This window comes from Volvox carteri (genome assembly GCF_000143455.1).
Source record: "Volvox carteri f. nagariensis unplaced genomic scaffold VOLCAscaffold_20, whole genome shotgun sequence".
In the NCBI taxonomy this organism is placed as follows: domain Eukaryota; kingdom Viridiplantae; phylum Chlorophyta; class Chlorophyceae; order Chlamydomonadales; family Volvocaceae; genus Volvox; species Volvox carteri.
This window is the reverse complement of record NW_003307563.1, coordinates 896,246-920,062: the sequence shown is the minus strand read 5'-3', so window position 1 is coordinate 920,062 and position 23,817 is coordinate 896,246. Positions and strand designations below refer to the sequence as shown.

Sequence of the window (23,817 nt, the reverse complement as noted above, 5' to 3'; positions counted from 1 at the left end):
GAGCTAGTGGCGCTGGTGGCATGCCGAGTCCGCGTGTGCTGTAAGCATTTGTACCCGTTCTGGCTCCCCTGTAAAACGCGCTTTTGTGACTGGCTGAGGAGGGGTTTAGATGGCAGGATCCAAACCGCCTTCGGATTTGAAGTCGTGCGGCGGAATTAACGCCGGGCTTTGGCGGACAACCCCCCAATTCGTGCGGAACTTGTAACTTAGCATTCCGCAAGCTTTGCCCTCTGCCAATTAATGACAGGAAAGGTGAATTGATTTGCTTTAATTTCTTTTGCTTCGTTCAAACGTCGATCCTTTCCTCCCACCTGCGAAACGCAGGCCGTATTTCCCAAGATCCACCCTACACCATTTGCAGCAAGAGACTGCATGACCTATTTTGCGGATACCATCGGTTGGGCTAAAATATGATTTTTATTTTTAATCCCAAACGTCATGCAGCAAGCTGCAAGAGTTCTCAATTTTAATCTTCTACTGCGGACGTATTTGGCCGCATTTGGCCGCAGCCGTTTTTCAGTTCAGGAATCTATTGCGCGAAACACATATATTTGATTGCGTATGTATATTTGACCTCTGGCGTGAACCCTACCTGACCTCGGCCTCATCGTAACTTGTCGCGGATCTTTTTTAGGCAAACCTTTGGTCCAGGATCCCTGACACGTCCGTATTCCCGTTTCTGGCCGACGCCATCCCTAATCCAACGCTGGTCCGCACTTAGCTGGTCCCTATCTACCGTCCATGGGGGCCCCCGGCTATTACGGAGAACCCCGCACGTGTTGTGTGCGGACCTTGTAATAACTTGCTAATCAGTCCCCTATCTGCGGCAAACAGCACCCCAGTCCGGCCCTATATGTTCCGCCCTAAAACGTCCATGACGAACATGTCGTTTGGGTGTGTGGTTCGAGGAAATAGGCCCCAAGTGTGGATGCAAAGGTGCTGCCAGTGTCAAACCACGCCACACGACCCGCATCCAAATCCAATCCCCCCGTCAACTGCCACCCACAGCCTATTGATAACACGCTTCATTGACCACAGGACACACCTTGGCACCACCACCACCACCACCACCACCAACAACAACAACATCAACATCAACAACAACAAGGCGGGCGGCTGGCAGAGGTTAAGGCCTGGCTTCTGCTCCCGGCGCGTTACGGCACGTCCGGGTTCAAATCCGCCTGCCGACCTCTCGGGGTGTTTGAGAGGTGTTGAAATGGGAGGTGGCTCCCCATCTTATGGACGGTGTAGGACGTGATAAAATCAACTCGCGAGCTGACTAGGAACTAAGTTGACGCGCCGTTGATCCGCTAGATTTGGTTGGATGCTGGTGGTGAGTTGCCAAACTCAAAGAGTACACTCTGAAGTCGGATGGGGTGAATGGCTTAGGGTGCCCCTCTAGCAGGGGAGAGCAGGGAACTGCCTCGGGAAGGAGGCCACTGGTGAAGCTTAACCACCCTGTAACAACATCAACAACAACATCAACAACAACAGCTGGCCTTCAAGGACCAGTGTGCGAGTACTCGCTTTGTGTTGGTCTTCTTTGTGCAACCGTATCTCGGCTTTTGTGGTGTGGCGTCTAAGGCCCGTGGGCCTCCGTGTATCTCTTGCCTTGCTGGCTGCGTGGGGCCCTGGTTTAGGAGAGTCTTCTGAGGGGCCAGTACCTGACGTGGGTAGGTCTTCCCTTGCCTCGGCTTTTGAGTGTGAAGTGGAGCCCCCTGAGTAGAGCCCCTGGCCCCGGTGGTGTTTTCTATTTGTTCTTGTTTTGGCGGTCAAGAGGGACGAGAGCGCACGATTAGGCAGGCTGGCTGAAGTGGCGCCTCTCGCGCGGCTCTCGCTTAGTTCGGTTTGCAGTCTTCTGCGCCGCTGTGTTGCCTAGCCAGGGGCTGGGAGAGCGTCCCGGTTGGCGTGAGTGAGGGAATGAGGCGCGCACGGAAGAACAGACGGACGTAGAGCCGCGCGCCCGTCCCTGCGCTGTGTTTCGGCCCCCGGTCAGGGGCCCCGGTGCTCGTCCTATATCGGGCGAGCCGCCCACAGTGTAACACCCCATCAACAACAACGACAACAACAACACCAGCCGCAGCCACCCTGCATCACTAGTCCGGAAAACGCTAAAAAAATGTGTGCGCATGCTGATGTGCCGTGCGGTGCAACAACTGGTAAGGAAAGAACCCACCATCGTGTCTCGCAGAGCTGCGGGATTTGCCTCACCGCCATTTAGTTGGCGCAATGCGGTCTGCAATGCAGCAGGAGCATTGGCAATAGATGAACGTATCAGATGACGTTGATGGTTGCACTTGGCGGTTTCGAGCTAATATGATTTAGTGTGCAGTATGCACGTAAGGGAGACGTACAGTACGGAAAAAACGTTACAAGTGTCTGTAATTGAACGTCCGCTTAAAATCATTATCTTAGTTTAAAAAAAACAATATTATAAGCTACAACTTTGAATCCTGATTACATGCACTCTGGCCCAATGGCCAGATTTGTGTACTGCGCAATTGTGAAGATATTAAAGTAGGGAGTAGGAAGTAGGAAGCCGGCCGTGCAACAGAGCGCAACGTAGGAATGTTCGAAAAACAACAACAGCATCAACAGCAACAACACGGACAAACGATAAGAAAAGGAAAGGCTGCAGACACTACACACCTCGTCGGAGCCCGCAAACGCCGGTGCCGCGAGCAGCTCGAATGGTCGCTCCGACGAGGAAGCGACTGCGCCGCTGGTATAGGAAGGCTGGACCGCACCGAAACGCGGCTCCTGTGATTTGCATTCTGAGCTGTCCAGAGTCCCACCAAAGCAACGCAGTACTCCACAAAGTATATGCAAGGGCGGCATTTCGCAAATTACAGCAGCTAGAATCCTGCTTTTTGTTATTACTGTGGTATCCTGCTTTTTGTTATTACTGTGCCCTTAAACGTTCCCCTATGTATCGGTACGTAAGTCAAGGTAGACTGTTACAGGGCCTTCTCATTACGCCATAAAAAGAGATTCCTACTTGCCAAAATTGCATCGACTTCTTGTGCACACAGTTTGAGCACAGCCTCTACAAAAGGCGACGTGCCTGCTGAGTTGACAAGATAGGCAGAAAGGGCCTTATTAAAATCTACGGACAGTTCATTCTACTACTAGTAACTACAAAAAAAAGTGCGAAGCCTGCGAAGTGTGTTGTTTCTAGGACTTCGTGAGGTTGGGCAGGGCCATGGCCCGCTCAGCAGCTCGTATGCAACGGCCGTCCGTCTTCTGCCGGCCACAACGCTATATAATTATCTCCTTCGGATAGTTATCCCAGGATTAGGCAAAGTATTTCCTTAGTCAAACCCTAGGAAAATCCGTTCATATTCAGCGAATTATTTTCACAGTGTACAGACGGAAAGAGCATCATCATCCGGTTATCATCCAAATGTCGGTCTGCCGTCACTAGTTGCTATCAATCTTAATAGCTAAAACTACGAAACATCTAATGCTTTACATATCTACATCTAAGTTAGCTGTTATCTTACAGCTAACTTGTTTGCCCCGCATGTGATGCTGGGGTGGTTGACACCGTCACATGCTCACGCGTCCACCGTACTGCATCTGACGGCGGGTTATGAAAGAAATCTCGTTTCCTGTACGCCCCGCCGCAAATAGTTGTGTTGCAACAGTTTTACTTTTCTTATCCATCATATCCCTGAGGATTTACCCTGCACCTATACGGTAGACCTGTAAGAGACCTCGCGCCGCCGCGATCCGCTCCGTCCTCAAGATTGACGGGAGCAAGGCAAAGGTGGCCAAAAGCATTTTATGCCAAACACAAACACTCCAAGCTGCCTAAAGCTATTTGGGCAGTACCGATGTACGGTACCGGATACGTGCATTATGAGCAATTATGTTATGAAACCACACGCTATGCGTATGCCGACTTGCCCAAAAGAGGAATTGTCTTAGTCTGTAGTGGGTGCCGTTGAGAGTGCTGCAGCATGGGATTTTTTTTATAAATTGTGTGAGTACGGTGAGTCAAATGATGTGCGAAGGAGGGTAGGATCCGGGCTGGAATTAGGGAAGAGCTCTGTCACAGAATTGGCCTGGATTTTATTCCTGACAAACGAATTCGTCCGTCGGGGTCTTGAATTCTTCTGGCGGTTTGCCCGGAGGTATTCGAATTGCGCTGTGGAGCCCCGGAATTGGGCTGTGCTGGGCCTGAATTGGCCTGTCCGGGTGTCAAATTGGCCTTGCAGGTTATCGAATTAGCGTGTTCGGGGTGTCGAATTGGCTGTCGAGTTGGCAGGATTGGCTCAGGCTGGCATCCGGCAGCACATGACTTTTAAGGAATTTACAGAAAACTTTGCAAGGGGACCGCTTACAAGTGCTTCTGTGAGTGTTGGTTTCGATCCCAGGATGTGGAGCAGGAAAACTTACACACCTGGTTACCGTACTCTGGCAATGTCGGGAGGCAAGCACTCAGGGCCACGACTGCATTACCCAGTCAAGTCAGCCGCCGAGGTCCCACTGTTTTCCTACCACACTTCATCGGCAGTTTGTCCAGTTTATCCCACAATACTTGTATGCATGAATAGGTTCGGGTGGAAACAATGGGGAATCTCCGATACACACCGCTAAACTCAGTACCCCGAGCTACATTGAAAACAAAGGAAAATGTAGATGTCTGTGGAGAAGAATGTGTGCTCCATGTGTGTTCTGTGGCTCAATCCATCGAGCTCTCCGTTGGGTGGGGCATGGCCCATGAAGTCGCCCCTGGTATTCCGCCCATGCAACCAAACACTAACACACAACGTTGCACGTCTGGGCCCATGTAGACCACCACACTTCCGTGTGGATTGGCGACCCGCGCTCCCCATGTCGGGGCTCCTCCCTCCTGCTGGTGGCTCCCAGATTGTCTCCACACACAAACGCAAAATGTTGCGCAGAAAACAGACAGGCCACTGCAGTATGGCATCAAACCACGCATAACCCACAGCGGCTTTCAGCAGCAGTACTGCTTGGCCAATGCGACCAGCCATGTACTCCGTTGCGCATCAAACACCCATCCATGCGTTGCACTCCAGCAGACCATCGGACTCCATATAGTAATACACAGTCGCCTCAACACGTGTGTTAGCAGCCGCGGACAAGCATGGGTCCAGGTTGATCCCGCCAGGAGTGAACACCTCGTGCACCAGCTCTATGATACTCAGTGGGGTGAACCTCTCCGGGCTCTCACTGGAGAGAAACAGGTGCACATTCCCAACCCCTCCGCTTCGAACCATATGGCCTCCTTCACCAAACTCGCTTTCGCTGCCATCCATGTCGCCGCTGCTGTTGTTGCTGCTGTTGTCGCTGCCAGTGCCCCGCAGCAAACAGCTCCTGCCTGTGACCTCCAATGCACGTTGCTCAACGAGCCGCCCACTCAGGGGTTGTGTCTCAGCTACAGAGCGCGCCACAGCATATGCGAATACCGATGGAAAGCTTACAAAGAACAAAGTAAATTGATGAATTGTGCTCTCGTCCTTTTGTTCTCTCCTTCCATACCCTCTCTTGTTCCTATCTTTTCGATCTTTTGCGGAAACTGTTCCTCATTTTGCTCATCTCTCTCCTTTTGTCCCTTTTCTCCCGCCTCTCTCGTGTCCCTTTTTCCAAACACCTCTGTCCTCTCCCTCACGTTTTCTTCCTACTTCCATTCCTTCCTGTCCCCTCGCTTCTCTCGTTTATGTCAATTACATCCCTCGTGTCCTTGTGGACGATTTGTACATTAATGTTGCAAATGTACTTCCTGTTATGAAGGATTAGATTAACTCCTTACACTTACACTTCTTTACCTGCATATTCGAGTACAAGGTTCTATGTTTGTTACTATGTTTTGACCTTATATGTGTTCTATGCTTGCTGCTTCACGTTGTCATGTTTTCTGGGATGCGTTTGGAAGATCCTGAGCTTTGTTGTCGGAAACGACAAACACGGCAATACAAGCAATATTAACATGTTCCTCTCCCTCCTGTCCCCCTTCCCTTTCCTCTCCCTCCCCTTTCTTCTCTCCTTCCTTTCCCTTGAGGGGACTGTGTGTCTGGACTTCTGAGCACTATACAACGCCTACATGCCCCAAACATCGCTAGGGTATTAGGGTTTTAGGGTTTAGACGTAAGTGGGTGCCGCTGCCGGCTGTGATAATTATCCAGGGTACCGCCGTGGAGTGACCAAGTGGTTACTGTGGGGGGGGGTCCCTCTGGTAACCACCTTACAAAAGATTTTCCCCAGCGAGTATCCTGAACAGGAGGCCCCTAGAACCAAGCATCCGAAGATCCGACTTCACTTGAAGAGATTATAATGAACAAGCCGTCTGAGCAAGCTTTCATCAACTTTGACGCTATGTACGGCAACGCGTTCCCGAGCCGAGCTCGCTGAAGCATCACTGCTCCCATCCAAGCGCCGAAAACATTTCTAGGTGGTCACTACTACCCGGGGGGGTCTGCGGCCCCCAATTTCCTGGCGACCACCTGGTTACTGGCAGGTGACTCAAAACATTTCCGAGTGACCACCTTCTGGAAGGGAATTGTTTTCTCAGTAACCACTTGGTCACTAGTAACCAATTTTAAAGACACTGGCCTGCGCCTTCCTGAGCCTTGAGCAGGCCTAGGGTTCCGAGCTTTCACTGGGTGGACGAGGAATACGTTTAGGCTTTTAAATCGCCTTCCTAGTTTTTCCCAAATTTTGGACTGACGAAGAATCCCGATCACGGATGGTATGTAGCCCCATATGTAGCCCCGGGGGCACTCAATCGAGTTACGCGGCCCTGTCTTTTCCCTGAGGGCCGCCGCCGCCACTGCCACCGCTGCTGTTGCTCCTGCTTCTGCTCCTGCTCCTGCTCCTGCTCCTGATTCTGCTCGGACATCTGCTGTTTAAGCATGGTGGCAGGGGTTCTCATTCGTACTGCACGGACATGCGCACATGCCGAAACCAGCAATTGCCGTCACTTCGTGCGTGCCAGTTGCTGATGTTGTGGCCAGCGTAAATCATGCTTGTCTTCCCACTTCCATCATTGTTTCCAGTAACGGGGGGATTAGTGGAAGTTGGCTTGCACGTTTGCCTGGAGTCCTGTAATGCAAGCCTGGCTTGAAGGCCACCTGCTAGTGAGCATTAAGATAGACAAACACGGGGCGTAAGGGAATATTTTGAAGCAAAGCAAAGATGCCTCAGCTTTTACGGGCAATTCGCCCGATGTTCAAGACAGACCGCTGGCGGATATGCCGTGATGATATTGTTTATATTTTGAGTGGCCCAGATAAGGGAAAGACGGGTAGAGTTCTTGAGGTGTTCAAGGATCCGCGTCTTCCTCGGGTCATCGTTGAGGGTCGAAACATGGTAAGGTGACATCGGGAAGGTGGCGGCCCCTTTGTGTGATTTTGATTTAAGCATCCTATCTCTCATACAGCGAAAGAAAAAAATCCGGACGGGGCCAGGCGATGATGACTACTTTGTCGTTACGATGGAGGTGAGGCGTGCGATGAACGTGCGAGTGCACTTGCAAGCCTTTGGTGCATTGTCATTACGCAAGATAGAGCCCATGGCCCCAATAAAAGGACTACTTGTGTTGCGGCAAAGGGCCTTTTTCAAATCCGGAAGCGAGGCCCATCACGCAGCCAGGGCTTCCCTCTCCTAAGCCACCACAGCCAAGCCACAGCGAACTTCATGATTATCTTCCCCCTCTCTGCGATGCGCCTCTGCCTCTGCCGCAGCCATCCCCCTCCTTTCCCTGGCCCCCATATCCATCCCCAATGTCCACTCCCAACTCCTTGCCTCCCTCCCTCTCCCGCGTCCCCTAATCCCCCCGGTCACGCGCTCCAGGCTCCTCTCCACTATAGCCAAGTCCAGGTGGCAGACCCGGAAACGGGCCTACCCACACGAGTAATCTTCATGTTTACCCCCGACGGCAAGCGGGTGAGGCAGCTCCTCCTTGCTTACGATCTCCCCACCCTCGCCCCAGGGGAACACACCCCGTCGGCAGCTCCGTCGTCCCTCGCCCTGAAAGCTCCAAGCCATGCCCCTGCTTCAGGTCCGAGCTCGCAAGGTGCCCAACCCCACCGTCAACGACATCATCCCCACACCACCCGAGGATCCCGATCCTCGGGCCGGACTGGGTGAGAGAGGCAGTAGGGTGGGATGGGGATGGCACGACACAAAGGGAAAAGGGCCGGGGGGCATTGCTTGGTAGGGTAGTGGGCCTGGGACAGTGGTGGAAGGGCAGTGGTGGGAAGCTGGGAACGGGTGGGAAGGGGAGAGGTGAGAGGGCGGAAGGGTGAGAGGGCGGAAGGGTGAGAGGTGAGAGGGGGGAAGGAGTTCATTCCTGAGTTCATTCTTTTTTTGCATGTGGCCCTTCCCCCCTCATATGCCCCCATATTCCCCCATGTGGCCCTTCCCCCTCCGGGTCCTTCTTCTTCCCCAGTCGGCTCCAAGGACACATCCGGGGAGTTGGCTCGCCGAGGCAGCTACGTGCCCTCCGCGGGCTTCCCCCTCCGCATCCGCAACCTGGAACGAATATGGGCGGGTCTTCACCCGGATACCCCCTCCGCGTCCTTACCACAGCCAGACACCGAAGAGGAGGCGGAGGGAAGGGGGCGGGGGGCGCAGGCGGGCATCGGCGGCGCCCGTCATCGCGACCTGCCGTCGATGGGCAGCAGCCGCGTACTCTTCCCTGGGGCGATTGCGACATCGCCACCTGCCGCATCAAGGGGCGTTTGTACGGCAGCGACGGTGGCTGCGGCGGCAGCGGGCTCAGCAGCAGGGGGGAAAGGGCTTGGTTGCGAGGAGGTAGAGGAGGCGGCGGAGGAGGAGGCGTGGTGGAGCGGTGGGGCGGGACTGGGACGAATGACGTCGCCGTCGCCGTCGCTGGCATCATCTTCCTTCGCAGTGTCGGGGCTGCGACAACAGCTGTGTAGACTGGGGCCAGGCCAGGGGTGAGGACCGAAGGCAGGGCCAGGGGCCGGTTCCTCCAGCTGTATTTGCCGCGTGGGGTGTAGCTGCTGCGTCTCCTGTAGCCGTCTGTGGAACACATGTATGTGTCGTACATGGCATGTGTCGGACGCCAGGGTGGCTAAGGGAGGAACGAGACTCGGATTTTGTGTTGCGGGTTACGAAAACCCTAAGTTCCAGATGTAACACGGGTGCGGCGTCGTCCGTAAGGCGCCCGAATGGAGGCCTGCACATGCGGCGGGCTGATTGTCGTGGCCCTCTCGCATCACCATCATCACCATCATTACGATCAGCACCATCATCATGTTGGGTGAGGAAAGCGCGACTTGGGGAAGAGGGGTGCGGCGGCGGATGGTGGTGCGAGGAGGGTGCGACTTGGTCGGAGATTTCAAGCTTTTGACCAGACAGCTTTTGCGTCTACGCTTTGCTTGTTCTCGTGGCTGCATAAGAAGAGGTCTTCTTCGCCTTGAAAATCTTTGTGAAAATGTTTGAAGCGTGGAAAGCCACATATGCTGCTCTGCGGGTATTTGTGACGATCCTTGTTTTACTCTTTTGCGGGGTGCGTAATAGGTAGAACTGGCTGGCGAGCGCGCAATACAACATCAACAGTACCCGTAAAACTGAAGACCTCGGGAATGTGTACTAGAGCCTCCCCTATGGGGGCGCTCTTCCTGTTTTGCAGTGACCCATAATAGCCGCTCCGGTTTAAAAAGTAATAGGTGACAGCTGTCGTGCGTTGATATCACGGCATGTCATGGGGAATTTAGGGGCGCCGTGCGATAGTCAGTGATTTTTTTTCATTTAGGGGGGTCTCAATTTATTCCGACCTAAGTAACAAAGTTGCTAGGGTCGCCGTAATGTATTCCTTAAGTGTGGGGCGATAGTCCTCAACGAGGGGATGACAAAGGGGCGAAAAAACACGTTTTCCTTTACAAATTTGGCCCTTAGGATGGCCCTAACACATCCAGCAACAGGAGCAATGACGACCAGCAATCCATAATACCTCTTTTTATCTTAATTGTAGTACATGCAATAAGCTGAAAAAGGCCTGAACATCTAAAATAATGATATCCGAACGAAATGAGTGCAGTTAACCCTCGACTTTTTTTTAATGACAAGTTAAACCTTTTAAAAGACAGGCATGCGAGCCAGCTGCAATTTCGGAAATGCCCCAAAGCATTCTCTCCCGCATTGTGGAGAAACCCCTCTTTTCTGAGGTTTAGAAAGGTCTGCTAAAGGCCGGGCGCACAACCCTCAACCCGACGCCGCTATACCGCAGCTGGAAATGCTCTAACCGATCCAACCCTATGGTCCTCCATCTAATATATCCCTTCTCAACCACACATGCTTCCACCTGCGTCACCTCACACACATCTATTAAAACCGTTCCATCCGAACCAAATCAAAAACACAAAAAAGCTACATCACGCGACCGACAAAAGCAAAATCATGTTCTACATGACTAGATGAAAATGCACGCGGCTGTGGATCCACCTCACCGCCAGCCATCCAAACCATCCTCTTCACGCTCCGCTTGCGCCCCTAAACAATCGAGTGCTCCATTTCTTTGTTTCTCCAAAACTATAAAAAAGGGGCGACACAGCATTATAGCGAAGCGTTGCGCACGCCATCACATGCCCCGAAAACACAGAACACAGCAATGTCGCATCGGCATTACACGTCAAACCCGGTGCCAGCTGTCAGGTTAGGCTTCGCAACACACGCTCCCGTTGCACCCCTCTGTCCCCCGGGGGGGGGGGGAGTGGACTCTTCCGAAACATATGCGCAAAAGGATGCAAAAGGGATTTCGATCAATATCAAACTTTTAGGCTATGCGTCCATGGCAAACGTGGTCGTCATCGTCAAGGGGGTGTTGTAGGAGGCGGAGGTCTCCTGGTGTGGCCTCTGGAGCCCCTCTCCGAGACGGCGGCCAAATCGCAGCATCCCCCTCTATCTTTCCTCCACATCTATATGTTCTCCTGTCAGCTCTCTTATACTTCCTCTCCTAAAAAACAGCTACCACCCAAGCTCGGCCTCACATACATACATACATACACACTTCCACACAGGCATTGCCCCGGGGCATCTCAGCTCACCCCGCTATATAGACCAGCCATCTAGCCCCACGGCGCAACACGTGCAAAACCCGAGAGGGAAGCCTCCCACAGCCACATACGCACACACACACACAGATTCTTATGCCGAATATACCCAACCTTCTTCACGTCTGTCCGTCCGTCTGTCGGTCCGTCTGTGCGCCGCGTGTTATTTGCAAACCTCCTATGCCCCGATATGCCTCACACACACACACAGCACGCAGCCGTGTGCACGGCCGCTCGGCTCTCGATGAAGGGTCTTCTAAAACCCACCCACCCAAAAAACCTCTCAAACGCTCTCCAAATCCGCCAGCAACGAACGGCTGGGACATACTTCCATGTTTTTTGGGGATTGCGGCTGTCTTTATTTTTGCCAACGATGATGATTTCGCTGCGGTGCCCCATCGCTGCTGCTGCTGCTGCCCAAGCTGTTCGTGCCGCTACTGCCCTCGCCGCCGCTGCCGCCGCCGTGGTCGTCATTGCACAGCTGCAGCTGCATGTAAGCAGAGAGATTACCCGGCAGGGGGTACCCTCTTTAAAAACCCCTAACTCAATACAACCCTCTTTCCGACCCCCTCCTCTTGAACTCTTGAAGCCACTCCTGAAGCCATTTCGTCGGAAGGAGGGCCGGGGAGGGAGGGAAAGAGGGGAGGAGGGGAAGAGAAGGAAATGCAAGCAGGCGAGGTGCGCGCGTGCAACCCCTCCCTCGCTCTCTCTCTCCCCCACCAACATCCCGGGGACCTCCAAATACGTCCACATTTCGCATCTATTAGGGCAAAACCTCCTAACACCCCCCTAGATAACAACGATAACAAAGAGGCGATAACAAAGAGGAGAAGCAAAATGCAAATCTACAGGATTTTTGCGCCTAGCCAACCCTAAATCCGCACATGCGCATACAGACATACAGACGCAAATGGGGCTGCGTGTGGCACAGTGATTCCTCCCTTCATGGAAATGCGCATTCACGCCGCGATGATGCCTCATGACGCCACCTCCACTCTCATCCGCACTCCTCAGTTAAAACTCGAGCACCGACCCGTGGGTCCGTAGCGACGTCACCTTCTCCACCTCCACGACCAACACATCAATGCGCTGCCGTGGCCGCATCCCCCGCCCAACACAACACACGCCGCCACCACCACCACCACCATCATCATCATCGCTACCTCAAGATCGTTATTGTCCATCAGGAATCTCCGTACATACACCCACAGGCAACCACCCACCCACCCACCAACCCACTAACTAAAAGCCGGTTCCCAAACACCACCATCACAAGTTCTATTTACACTCCACAACACCTCCTCTCACTAATCGTACCACCATCACCCCCCACCGCCACCACCACCACCATAGCTATTTCAGCGGCACAAAGTCCGCCCCACGGACCCGCATCCACTGCCACTGCAGCCACACACGACACAGCTACTCCCCTTCCGCCTGCTACTGCTACTGCAGCTACTGCTGCTGCAGCTACTGCTGCTGCTGCAGCTACTGCTGCTGCTGCAGCTACTGCTGCTGCAGCTACTGCTGCTGCAGCTACTGCTGCTGCAGCTACTGCTGCTGCAGCTACTGCTGCTACTGCTGCAGCTACTGCAGCTACTGCGAAGCTCGATCCCCCCCCTCAGCAGCTACGGCTTGTGGACCTACATACATACGGAACCACTGCGACCCATACCTGGCTTGTGACTGCCCTGCCGGCACCTGGCACCGCCGCAAACCTAAACCCATGAGCCGCCGCATGGTTGAGGCACCACCACAAACGACTGACATACTTACCTACACACCGCATGCGCAGCACCCCATGCTTTCCTTAGAGGGTTGGAGGCCAACCCCGACAGCCCATTTACTGCTCAGGCGCGCCTGTTCGTTAGTTCGTCTGTAAGTCTTTCTGTCATTCGTGCGTTAATCAGTGCGTTCATCAGAGGCTGCAGGACCAACCATGTCTCCATTCGTGGGGAGGCGCAAAACGTATCGGGAGCTACGCAAGTACACCAAAACACGGCAAACTGATCCAACCAGTACTTCTCCGGGCGCTCGATCCGCAAAAACACACCGACAGCATCTGAGCCAGCCGGAGAGCGCCAAACCACAGTACGGCACACATCCTGCTTTCCGTCAGTGATACCCTCCATCCCCACGGCACCCAAAACACCCACTTACATACATACATACATACTCACATACACCCACATACACACGTGTAAAGTCAGGCATCGGCACGCATGTACATGACACCAACATACACCGCTCTCAGACATTCCTCCTACGTGGGAAAACACACAGCTCGAAACAGAAAGTAAAACCGGATTAAATGACACCTTTGTAACACCACGACGGGCTCCCTCGACAACTTTTTTTCACTCCCCCCTCCCCCTCCCTCCCCCCTTCCCTCCGAAACCCTGGGGACGCCACGCTCACACTCTGCCAACTGCTTCTTCCTCCTCGTCGCCGTCGTACACTGCCGCCATGCTCTGCCGCCCGTGATATCGTGGTAAAAGACGCGGCAGCGGTGCCGCCGCTGGCCCGCCATATATACACGCATGCACGCAACAAACACGCAGAAGGCGGCCGTACCCATATCACAGATCGCCGTACGCGACATTGTACGGCATCGCGGTACACTGCGGCGTACGAGAACATCTTATAAGGGATGCGATGATCGAAAAAACGCACACATTCACTCACGCCATGCGAGACGTTCATGATGACGGTGATGATGGTGATGGAACATCGGGCCATTCGACTTCGACTTCGCCTCCTCCGAACTCTCTCTCCCTCTCCCTCTAAAAGCAACCCCACCCCGCACTGCTCTACCAGCAGCTTCTTCCCCTTCATCATTTCCATAACAATGCGACATCGTATGCACCATCATCAGCAGACTTGAAATTATTACCACTACTATTATTTTATTACTATTACTATTATTATAACTGTTTGTCATTTGTGGCATACGCGCTTTGCGCGTATCTGAACAGCCGCGCATAAGGCCCAAGACAGCGCCCACGGAAAGCTAAATTTTGGACCGCGGGGCAATTTTAAAATGTACGGACATCCATTTCGTCGCGAAGCGCGTAAGCAAGAATGAGAAGCAAATGTTACTTTTAGCAAAAGCATGTACGGAAGGGAAAGCGGCGACCACGTTTGATAATGCTACACGCATTGATGACGAGAGCGGCTTCTGGAAATGGCTTTATGAACACAACAATCGTTCGTATTACCATCACCACCAAGAACCCACAAAGGTATCTCGACATTACACACTTTAAAAGAGCGCACATACACAAACAGACACACACACACGCACAGTCAACAATCCCCTTCCCCCCTTCCCATTTCGCGACAACAAAGTCGCAAACGTCAAAAGCACCTTGGGCCGCCGCCGCCGTCGCCGCTGCAATCTCCTCCGCCCCTGCCGCCTTTCCGCCGTACATTGCTGCCCTCTCCCCTTCCACCTTCTCCTCCTCCTCCACACCGTACTCAAATCCGCACCACTCTCAGGCGCCACCAACCACCAACCACCGCCATCACCCCCCGCAACCCCCCCCCACCGCCAACGCGACGGCAACCTCTAGGCGTGCCTCTCGCTGACAAACCGGACAAACCAAAGAACCGAAGGATTTACGCGATTCCCTCCCCCATTCCCAATGCCCAAGGTTACACCTTTACCCAGGATTCTCAAACCCCCTCTCCGAAGAGAAACCCCGACCGAGAGGCCGCGTCCGAGCGCCGGTGGTCCTCAATCCTCCTTTCCAAAGCTCTCAGTAGTTGTCCACCATTGGAGGCAAGGAGGGCGCTACGCGGCTTTTAGGACCCGCGGGCTCGGTCTTAAGAATGTTGAACCTACACGTCAGGAAAATATGAAATTGGCAGTAGTGAATCACCGTGGGTGTCACATCGTCAAGTGTGGAGGAGAAAGAAAAGTCTAAGACAAGAGAAACCCAAATCACAAATTGGATAACAAACCCCCCCAAAAAACCCAAGTCAGAAAATTGTACCAAAACAGTGTCGTCAGACAGAAAATTGAATTGAGTTGAGTTGAGTTCAGTTGAGTTGAGTTGAATTGAATTGTTACAGAGTGGGAGGCTTCTGGGCCATTTGAACACACACAGAACGAAAAACACGTTTGTCTGTCTGTAACGAAAGCTAGGAGTCCACCACCACCACCACCACCACCACCACTACCAACAAAGTTCCCCAATTCCCCAGTTCTCCTGCTCATACAAAATCGTCAACACCGCGCGCTGGCGCCGCTTGTTGTTCGCGAGGGGGGTGTGCCCTACCTGAGGAACTTGGATTCGCGGCCCATGACTGTCACGGTGTCCTCCGTAATCCAGGCGGCTGCCAGCATGAGATCGAAACCGTGCTTCAGTATCAGTCGGTGTCGCGCATTGACGACCGCAGACATGGCCACGAAGATCGCCTCCGTGCCGGCAGCCTTCATAACCGCCTACAAGAGAAAGAAAAGGGAAAAGGGAAAAGGGAAAAGGGAGAAGGGAAAAGGGAAAAGGGAAAAGCGCAGGAGGAGATGTCAGCAGCGTCGAGATGTTCAGGAATGAGGCCGTGCACGCTCATTATTTCGTTTCCTTTCACACTTTCACCGCCCACTGTACAGCGAGTTGTACGATGTACACAAGTCGTACAAAACGTACCTGGCCTCGGTCCAGCATGACAGCAATGATGGCACTGGCCATCTTGTGCACATCCGACCCGCGGGCCACATTCAGTACGGTCTCGTCCACCGTCTTGAGCTGCTCGTCCAAGTGCGGCACCGGAAACACCAAAAAAGCAAAGCGGGATGGATCGGCCCGCTCATTGCTGTCGTACCTGTACGGCATAGACCATTCCGAACGATGCGTGGAACGCTCAATCACAGGGAAAATAAGAAGAAAAAAACACCTGCACAAGTCACCTCTTTACAACGCAGTCCACGATGCAAAACGGTATCACAGCATCATTCATTCCTATAATACTCCCAAATTACCAGCAGCGAATGCATTGAGGTCGACGCGTATAGTACGGCAAGGGTACGGCGGCAGGACATTACCTGTGAAACGGCAGGAAAGTGACCTCGACGCCCTCAGGCGCCGTCTCCTTGGCGTACTGCCTGGCGACTGCAATAGCCTTGACAGCCTGTTCATAAGGCCCCGCGCGACACAGCGGAACGAGGTGGGGTGAGGGGGAGGGGGGAAAAAAAGAGGGGACGCGCGAAAGCGAAGAGAAAGCGAAAACACGATCGCGAAAACAAACGATATAATAAGTGCGATGTGTTGATGCCTGTCAAGCCTGCGTATAATAAACATTTTTAAGAGTTTATTCAAGCAGCCCCTCGCAGAAATGTGTCCGGTCGTACTGTGCCCAAAAACAGTTCGTACATCGTCCCAAAAAAGCCAGGAGCGAATTTTGCCCTGCGGATGCGCGCGTGCGATTCGCAAAATGCGCCTGTAAAAGTGTATATAAATTTTCTTGGCGGAAAAGGACGAGGTGCGCCAGCGCGTTGTTGGACAAAAAGTATAAACAGTCGAGTTGCAACAACACCCAGTACTAATCAATTATTTATAACCGGGCCGTACTACTTGATGACCCAACCACGGAATCCTTTCCGTACTTCTCCGAAACCAGCACCAACAGCCTCTTTCCCCCCTTCTCTTCCGCCACAATTTCCTTTGCAGCTCTCAGATGGATATCCGTTTCGGGACTCGCACTCCATTCCGGCACATCCCCTCACCACCACCACCACCACCATCCCCGGCGAAACACACGCCTCCCTCATCCCTGCGCGCAAGCACATGTATGTGTTTTCCTTAACCATTAACCCGTCATTAACCCGTCACGCAACACGCCGTACCTGGTTAAGACTGTCGTACGGTGAGTTGTACGGCGGCCCCCCCGAGCGCAGCGCCGTCACCAGCGCCGTCACCCCCCGCGATAGAATTTTGTCAATGGCACCCGCCGCGTCTTTAACCACCGTCGTGGCCTTAATGGTCACGGAATTTTGGTCTCGGAGCGACGACCGGCGGGAAGAGCACCCGGAAAGCGATGCAGTCGCAAAGTACGACAGCGGCGGCAGGGCGGTGTCGGCAGTGGCGACGGCGGCAGGGGTATTGCCAACGGACACGTCCGCAGATGCGGGCTGGTCCGTGAGCGACTCAGTGGTCGTGTGTCTCGCTGCAGCTGTCGCTGTGCTGCTGTCGCCGCGTGCTACTGCCGGTATTGCGGCTGATACGGCTGCCGTACCAGCAGCGGCACTGCTGACGAAGGTATGGACGGTATGCGGACGGTGGAGACAGTTTGTGACGCGCGGCGGCGGGTGGTGCTGTGCCGCTGGCGCCGCCCCGGGCGGCGGGGCCCCCCCTCGGGGCTGCGGCGCCGCTGAAGCTGCACAGCGCCTTTGGATAGAAGGCGGAGAAGCAAATTCAGAAAAGCACTGCCGGAAAGCGTCAGGCGGTCCCAACAGCGCATTCACCAACGGGCAGCTGCCGTCGCCGCTGCTGCCGCCGCCGCCGCTGTTGACGGCGGCGGCAGCGGCAGTGGAACCGACTGCAGATACCGATGCGGCGGCGTCAGCGACAGCTGGGAGGGCAGTATTGGACGCGAAAGCGAACCCGCTGGAGGTCGAGTCGATGCCGTAGGAGGTCATTCGGTAGGTGGCGGACGCGATGGACGACCGACACGCGCCGGAGCACAGAACGACAGAGGAAGCTGGAGAACATGGCGCCGACGAATGCACTGGAGATGGCGGCCCATGCATCAAGGGAATAAAGGTGAAGGGTGCTGTAAGGCCCACATCTTGAGAAATATCGCCCGACGACTCCAATACGCCAGAGCCTTCCTGCAGCGGTGAAAGCGATGGCCTTGGGCTAAATGGACCCGCAGCAGTTGATGACGGTTGCCTTGGCGAGCTGAATACCCGGCTCTGTGCGCTGGCAGCAGTAAAGCCAGATAGCTGCATCGGCTCAGACTGTTGCAATTTCAATTGCTGCCCAACCTGAGAATGGCCGAGCGCGCTGCCACTGCCACCAAAAGTCGAGGACGTTGTTGAAGATATTGTCAAGTTGTGCTGCTGGTGCGCCTTTGCGGTGGCCACAGCTGCGGAAGGCGAAGAGGGCGCATTCCCCGCTGCATCGATTCCGTCCATATCGTCGACCCTGTGAGAAAAACCGCACAGTAAAGATTAACATATATGTAGATGAGCTATGCGATGTCTAAACAAGCGGTAATTGCAAGTCCGTCCAGAGAGTTTCGTCTGGCTTCATATATGACGGCATGTGGGAGCGTCCAGGAGCAGGCACACAAAGACACACATCCATTGACTGCTGCGACGGTATACCTTGAGTTGGCCGCAGACGGCGATAGAACAGGAACAACCTGTTGCTCTACTGCCCGACGGATGCCGGCGGGCGTGGGGCCCGACGTTGCGGGCGAGCCGCGGGATGCACCAGCAACTGGGCCACCCGACCGAAGCGCTTGAGATTGGCAGTTCGGTACTGCTCGCGAAATACCAGTCGACGTGCCGGCAACCGGCTGCGTCAGGACAGGCGACATACTCTTGTGCCAAAGTCGCAGTTGCTCACGCGTGCACTTCTACTTCATAAAAGGCGTATGACCTGCCGTATTTGTGCCGGTCTGTGCCAATAATGTCTACCAAGATAAAAAAACTCGCGAGCAAAACGACGTCAGGAAGCACGGTCGACGCAGTGAAAATATACTGCCTTGCAAAAGCGAAAGCAACAACATGCAATTTATCCGAAACACCGGCGTGCTGAGGCGCTCTGCTAATGATCAGAGAGCTGAGTCGGATGTCCGTACCACCCGTACCAGCCCTCGGTGACGCGGATTGACGGACCACGGAAGGAATCAGTGTTCATGCTAAACCACTAATAATTTCGCGCATCAATGAGAAGGGGCTTTGGGCCTGGGAGGCCCGGTAAAAAATCAGGGTCAGAGACGTGCACTGGCGAGCCCTCTGCCCGCCAACTTGCAGATGGTGAGAGATGCGCGTTGAAAGACACCACATCCTTCCCGATTCAGCCGGCAGGCCTGGATTTAAGAATGCGTGTTCTTGGTATCGGTATTCGCACGGATATAAGTGCCACATGAGACATGAACGATTTATTATACATACTTAGTCGAAATCTATAGCTGTGCCGTCTACCATCTTCAACTCTCTCCCTAATCGCCGTATCCGACAGAGGCCGACAGCTTGCAACAGCAAGGGGAGCGAAGGAAAGGCCTGCAAGCTGCAGCTAAATTTGAGGCGGCAGCTTTCAAATACCAGCAAGCTCTTGAGGCCTTGGTCCGGCAGCAGCAGCGGCAGGGCTTAAGCATTGCCCCCCAAGAAAATGCGTCAACACCCTCGCATTCTATGGGCGAAGGCCGCAGCTCTATTGCCTCCTGGGAGGAGGCTATCGACATGAGATCCAGCCTGGTGTGTTACAGACGGCTTTGGGGCTCGAAGCTCTGGAAATGGCGACCTGGGGATTCGGAGAAGTGATCCTATGACGGGTTTCCTAAATCCTACGACTCAACTGGTATCTTTGCTATAGCCTGTCTTGACTATTTGCTCAGCGAACGACCTTTAGATCCACTCTAGCAAATATGGGCATCGCCTGCGGAAGCTCATCTAACCCCAATCTAGCAATCATACCGTATCGCAACCCGTTGCGCATGGACTGTTCCGATGGGAATCCCGATGGTTGCGGATCTGTAAGGGGGAATTTAAAAGGACAGCACAAAGGACTTTAAGGGGGGACTTTAAAGGACAGCACAAGAGACACTTCAAGGACACTTCTAGGGAGCTGCTTTGGAAAACGGCGAACGTGGATTTTTGGATTGAATTTCAATGGCTACCCGGCGGGGTTGGCCTCAATCGGTGCTCGGTGCTGAAGAAACAACGTTCGGCTTTCGAGCGCACAGGAAGTTATGGGGGTTGCGTCTGTGAGGGTGAAGGCGGCAACCGGGCCCTTACCGGAGGAGCCTTCCTGCTGCCGACCCAAATCGATGAAGGTGCCGTCTGCGTTCTGACCCAGATCAGAACAGCGAGACTCGCGGCGGGCGAAACTTTTAAAGGCGTTTGTAACCCAATGGGTACGTAAACTGCAACGCACCAACATAATCGATTCAGGCATTAATGCGGTACGGTGCTGCGCACGAACCGACCGACCGACTGCGACCCGCATTGGCTTATTGACCCACGGGACGCGAGTGGACCGCTCCGACTAAAAAGAGGGTGACTCCGGCGAATGAACGACCGCGGCGCCACAGGCCGAGTGCCACCAAATGCTGGGGGAGGCGTTGATGGCAGCGGCGGCTGCACGGCTGGATGCGGAGCTCACACCAGATGTGGAGCGTCAGGTACAGCATTTAATACATATAACGGATGGTTTCCGTACAGTAGTTTAGTGCTGACTGGGCAGGCAAAGGGATTCTCGCGTTGCCTGGTGATAAAGACGGATGCCCACACACCAAATTCCAACCCCGCGCAGGCCGCCGTGACTGCCATGCAGCGCCTGACGATTGCATTGCGGCACTACGCGTGCTGCCATCCGGCTGCCGTACTGACGGTCCAAGAACCCACAGCCGGCAGCGGCGGCACTGCTTCTGCTGCGGCATCGCTGCCGGCGGCTTTTGCGGCGGCGGCAGCGGCGGCCACTGCCGCCGCCGCGGTGGCAGCGGCGTTGCCGGCGGAGGTTTCCGTTAACGCGGGCAATTGCATGTCATCGTTGGCCGAAGTTTTGGAGGAGGAAGCGGGCATCGCGGTGTTGGCGTCGCCGCTGACGGAATGTCTGTCAATGTACGACATGACGTTGCGCTGCTACCGCTCAGCGGCGGCATGCTACAGATCGGCTATCGCGCGTGAGGAAGACGCCCTTGTGCGTGGACGACCATACGTGTGTATGGTGGCACATGTCCGTACTTATGGTACATGTAAATGTTCATGAATGTTGGCAGAGTTAGAGATGGTGTCGTTTTTTACCTGTGCGTGTATGTGTTGCGGAGATGCAGTTTAGATGCTTGGCAAGGTGTAATTGGGAGACGAGGCTCCCCTCTAAGCTTCCTCCTTTTCCACGTCTCCGTACGTACCCTCTGTTACCCCCTCCACCCTCCTCCCTCCTCCCTTGGTCAGTTCTGCTTTTTTTACATCTGCGACATCAGTCGTTCCCCCCTTGGCATCAGCTTCACGCGCTCACGTGGTTCGTCTTCCCCCCCCCTTTTCCCCCCTCCTACAAGACCCTGAGCAACCTGGGTGATGTGCTCGTCCAAAGCGGCACGTGTCTGCACGACATCGCCCGTTTGGTCCGGGACGCGGATCCCGATGAGGCCGTGAAGGCGTTACAGCTGTTTAGTCCGCCGCCAGCGGCAGTGGCGGCAGGGGAGCAAGCGCCTCCGCTTCTGCCATCACCGTTGGAGTGGGTGATGGCGCGCGAGGCGGAGTCTCAGTCCGACTTTTCGGCAGCTATATCGTCGTACGAGGCCGCCTGTTCCATGAGTGACTCCACGCAGGGTGAGGGGATGGAACGCCACCTGGGTTGGGTCTGGGAGATTTGGGTCAGGGGCCGGGGTGTGTGCATGGGGGGGACAGGGGGGAGAACCCCCCGCGATGGCGTGGGTTGGGGATTTCCGGTCCTTACGTCTCTTTTTTTTCTGTTTGTGACGCTGTCTCTTGTTGGCGCGCTGCTGCCCTTTCCAGTAGTAACTCCTTCCCCCCAGTAGTAACTCCCAACAGAGCCCAACAACCGCCAACGGTCCCCATCCGAGTCCCGCAGGTGACGATCTCCCGGGGCTGCTGTGCAACTGGGGCGCCGGGCTGCGCAGCCTGGCCACCTGCCTGCAGGTGTGTTCCGGGGGTTTAATGTGGTTTATAATTTAGCTTAATGGTACAATCCATGGCTCCCTCTGTCTTACCCGCTCCCACTAGTAAGTGCAAGCTAAGTTAGAAAACGCCAATGATAACATTACTATGCCTATGATAAATCCACTTTAACCGAGCTAAAATTGTGTCGAATAAGATTAATGGATAATAATCCTTATTACCCATTTGTTAGGGACGGCGAAAGGCGAAGGGGGAAACCTGAGGACGGGAAGGATGGAAGGTTGGCTGGCTTGGAGGCATGTTGGAGAGCGCGAGCCAAAATAGCCTGCAGCCTCGCGAGGGGTTGTGTTCCGCTGCATTCACTGCCGTTTCACGCGCCCCATGCACGCGCGCTCTCTCACTTCAATCTGCCGCCGCCGTCGCCACCGCCGCCGCAGGATCCCGCTGCGCGTCTGCCCCTCCTGGAGCAAGCCGCCGCGCGGTTGGCCCAGGCGGCGTCATTTGATCGGGGGGATCCCGCGCCGCTGCGTAGTCTGGGGGACACGCTGGCAGCGGCGGGTGAGGCGGCAGAGGCGCTCGCCACATCCTCTGATGATGCCGCAGCCGTACGGCATTGGTACGACGTGGCGACGGCGCATCTGCAGGCGGCGCTGGAACGCGGCTACGCCGCTGCTTTGGCGCTGCGGAGGGACGACCCTGAGGCCCTGGTGGGTGCGTGGGTGGGTGGGTGGGTGGGTCCTGTGAATGCGGTGTGTGATCTCCTATGCTGCTATGCATCCATGCCTAGACAACGTAAAGCCGGTCTTGCGCCGGTTGCAGGTTCTGGGAGGGGCGCTGAGGAGGGGCGCTGAGGAACGAGGGTGCTGACCGGGCCATCCTCCTGCTGCCGTGCCCTTCTGCGATGGTGCAGGTGTGTTCGGGGGAGGTGCACCTGGCCTTGGCAAGGCTAGCGCGGAAGAGCTCCAAGGAGGCAGCAGCCGCGGCTGCAGTCTCCGCCGGCGGCAATAGCGACGCTGATGCAGCGGTGCAGCGGCACGCGGCGGCGGCGGCGGCGGCGCTTCAGTCGGCTGTAGTTCGCCCTGAGCGGCTGGGGGGCTGGCGACAGCGCTGCGATGTGCGATACAACCTGGCGTGTGCGTTGGCCTTGGCGGGTCGTCACCAGGTGCGCGCGCGCACGCGTGTGTGTGTGTGTGTGCGTGTGTATGTGTGTGTGTGTGTCTCATCCGTAAACACGTTTACTTCAACAAGCAGCAACTGAGCGGCATCAAGGGCACAAGCCGGGTATTGCAAGGATGACGACGGAGAAGATCAGTTATCCGTAGTCACTCAGCCGTCGGCGGGTTTCGGCGGCAGCACATGGACATGCGCACGAGGGGCCGGTTTTGCGGGTTGTGGATCAGTCCGTGCGGCGGCATGATGCAATCAAGGGGTAAAAAGGGGCTGTTCTCGGAACCAGCTACACCCGGTTAGGAGCTGATGGCGCTTTCTCGGATACCCTGGCAGCTTTGGGGTTTGTCGTGATCGCGTTCGGATGACGTCTCTGGTCCACCTTGTCTTTTCTCCTCTGGACCGGGGGCCCCCATGGGTTTCGCCCGCTTCCTTCCCCCCCTCCTCCCGTTACCTGGTAACCTAACACCCTTTCCGGCCCCCCTTGGAATTCTGACGGTATCTTACCGCCATCACCAGGAAGCTCATCAGCTGCTGACGGCGCTGCTGAGCTGCGGTGCCGTACGGCCATCCGAGCTAGTACGTGACGTGGATTTGGAAGCCGTACGGCACCTGCCCTGGTTCCAAGCGCTGCTAACTGCCTCATAACGGGTGACTTTTCCTTTCCTGCCAAAGAAACCATGTAATGAATATCTGGGCCTCTCCTGAGGATGTAGTTGAAGCGATTTAAGGTTGCGTGCGAACCTTCTGCACAGCCCGAGGGACTTGGTGCGCCGAGGTTGGTGTATTTCG

The 23,817-nt window shown here is 54.9% G+C and overlaps 3 protein-coding genes across 3 annotated transcripts; 2 read left to right on the top strand and 1 right to left on the bottom strand.

Annotated features, from left to right (window-relative positions):
• Positions 1-6,983: 6,983 nt before the first annotated feature.
• VOLCADRAFT_120913 (uncharacterized protein) lies at positions 6,984-9,672 on the top strand. The gene is made up of 4 exons (XM_002950807.1): positions 6,984-7,338; positions 7,409-7,468; positions 7,822-8,114; positions 8,420-9,672. The coding sequence occupies exons 1-4, from the start codon at positions 7,165-7,167 to the stop codon at positions 8,910-8,912; spliced, it is 1,020 nt and encodes a 339-aa protein (XP_002950853.1). The 5' UTR covers positions 6,984-7,164; the 3' UTR covers positions 8,913-9,672.
• Positions 9,673-14,806: 5,134 nt separating this feature from the next.
• Positions 14,807-18,183, bottom strand: VOLCADRAFT_117671 (uncharacterized protein; the record flags this gene model as incomplete). The annotated part of the gene is made up of 5 exons (XM_002950702.1): positions 14,807-14,888; positions 15,329-15,495; positions 15,698-15,872; positions 16,093-16,178; positions 16,894-18,183. 5 exons carry the CDS (start codon positions 18,181-18,183, stop codon positions 14,807-14,809), a joined length of 1,800 nt encoding a protein of 599 aa, XP_002950748.1.
• A 758-nt stretch (positions 18,184-18,941) lies between these two features.
• Positions 18,942-23,673, top strand: VOLCADRAFT_91252 (uncharacterized protein; the record flags this gene model as incomplete). The annotated part of the gene is made up of 9 exons (XM_002950806.1): positions 18,942-19,032; positions 19,238-19,473; positions 20,310-20,399; positions 20,531-20,917; positions 21,276-21,549; positions 21,812-21,879; positions 22,296-22,565; positions 22,769-23,020; positions 23,545-23,673. The coding sequence occupies 9 exons, from the start codon at positions 18,942-18,944 to the stop codon at positions 23,671-23,673; spliced, it is 1,797 nt and encodes a 598-aa protein (XP_002950852.1).
• Between the last annotated feature and the right edge of the window lie 144 nt (positions 23,674-23,817).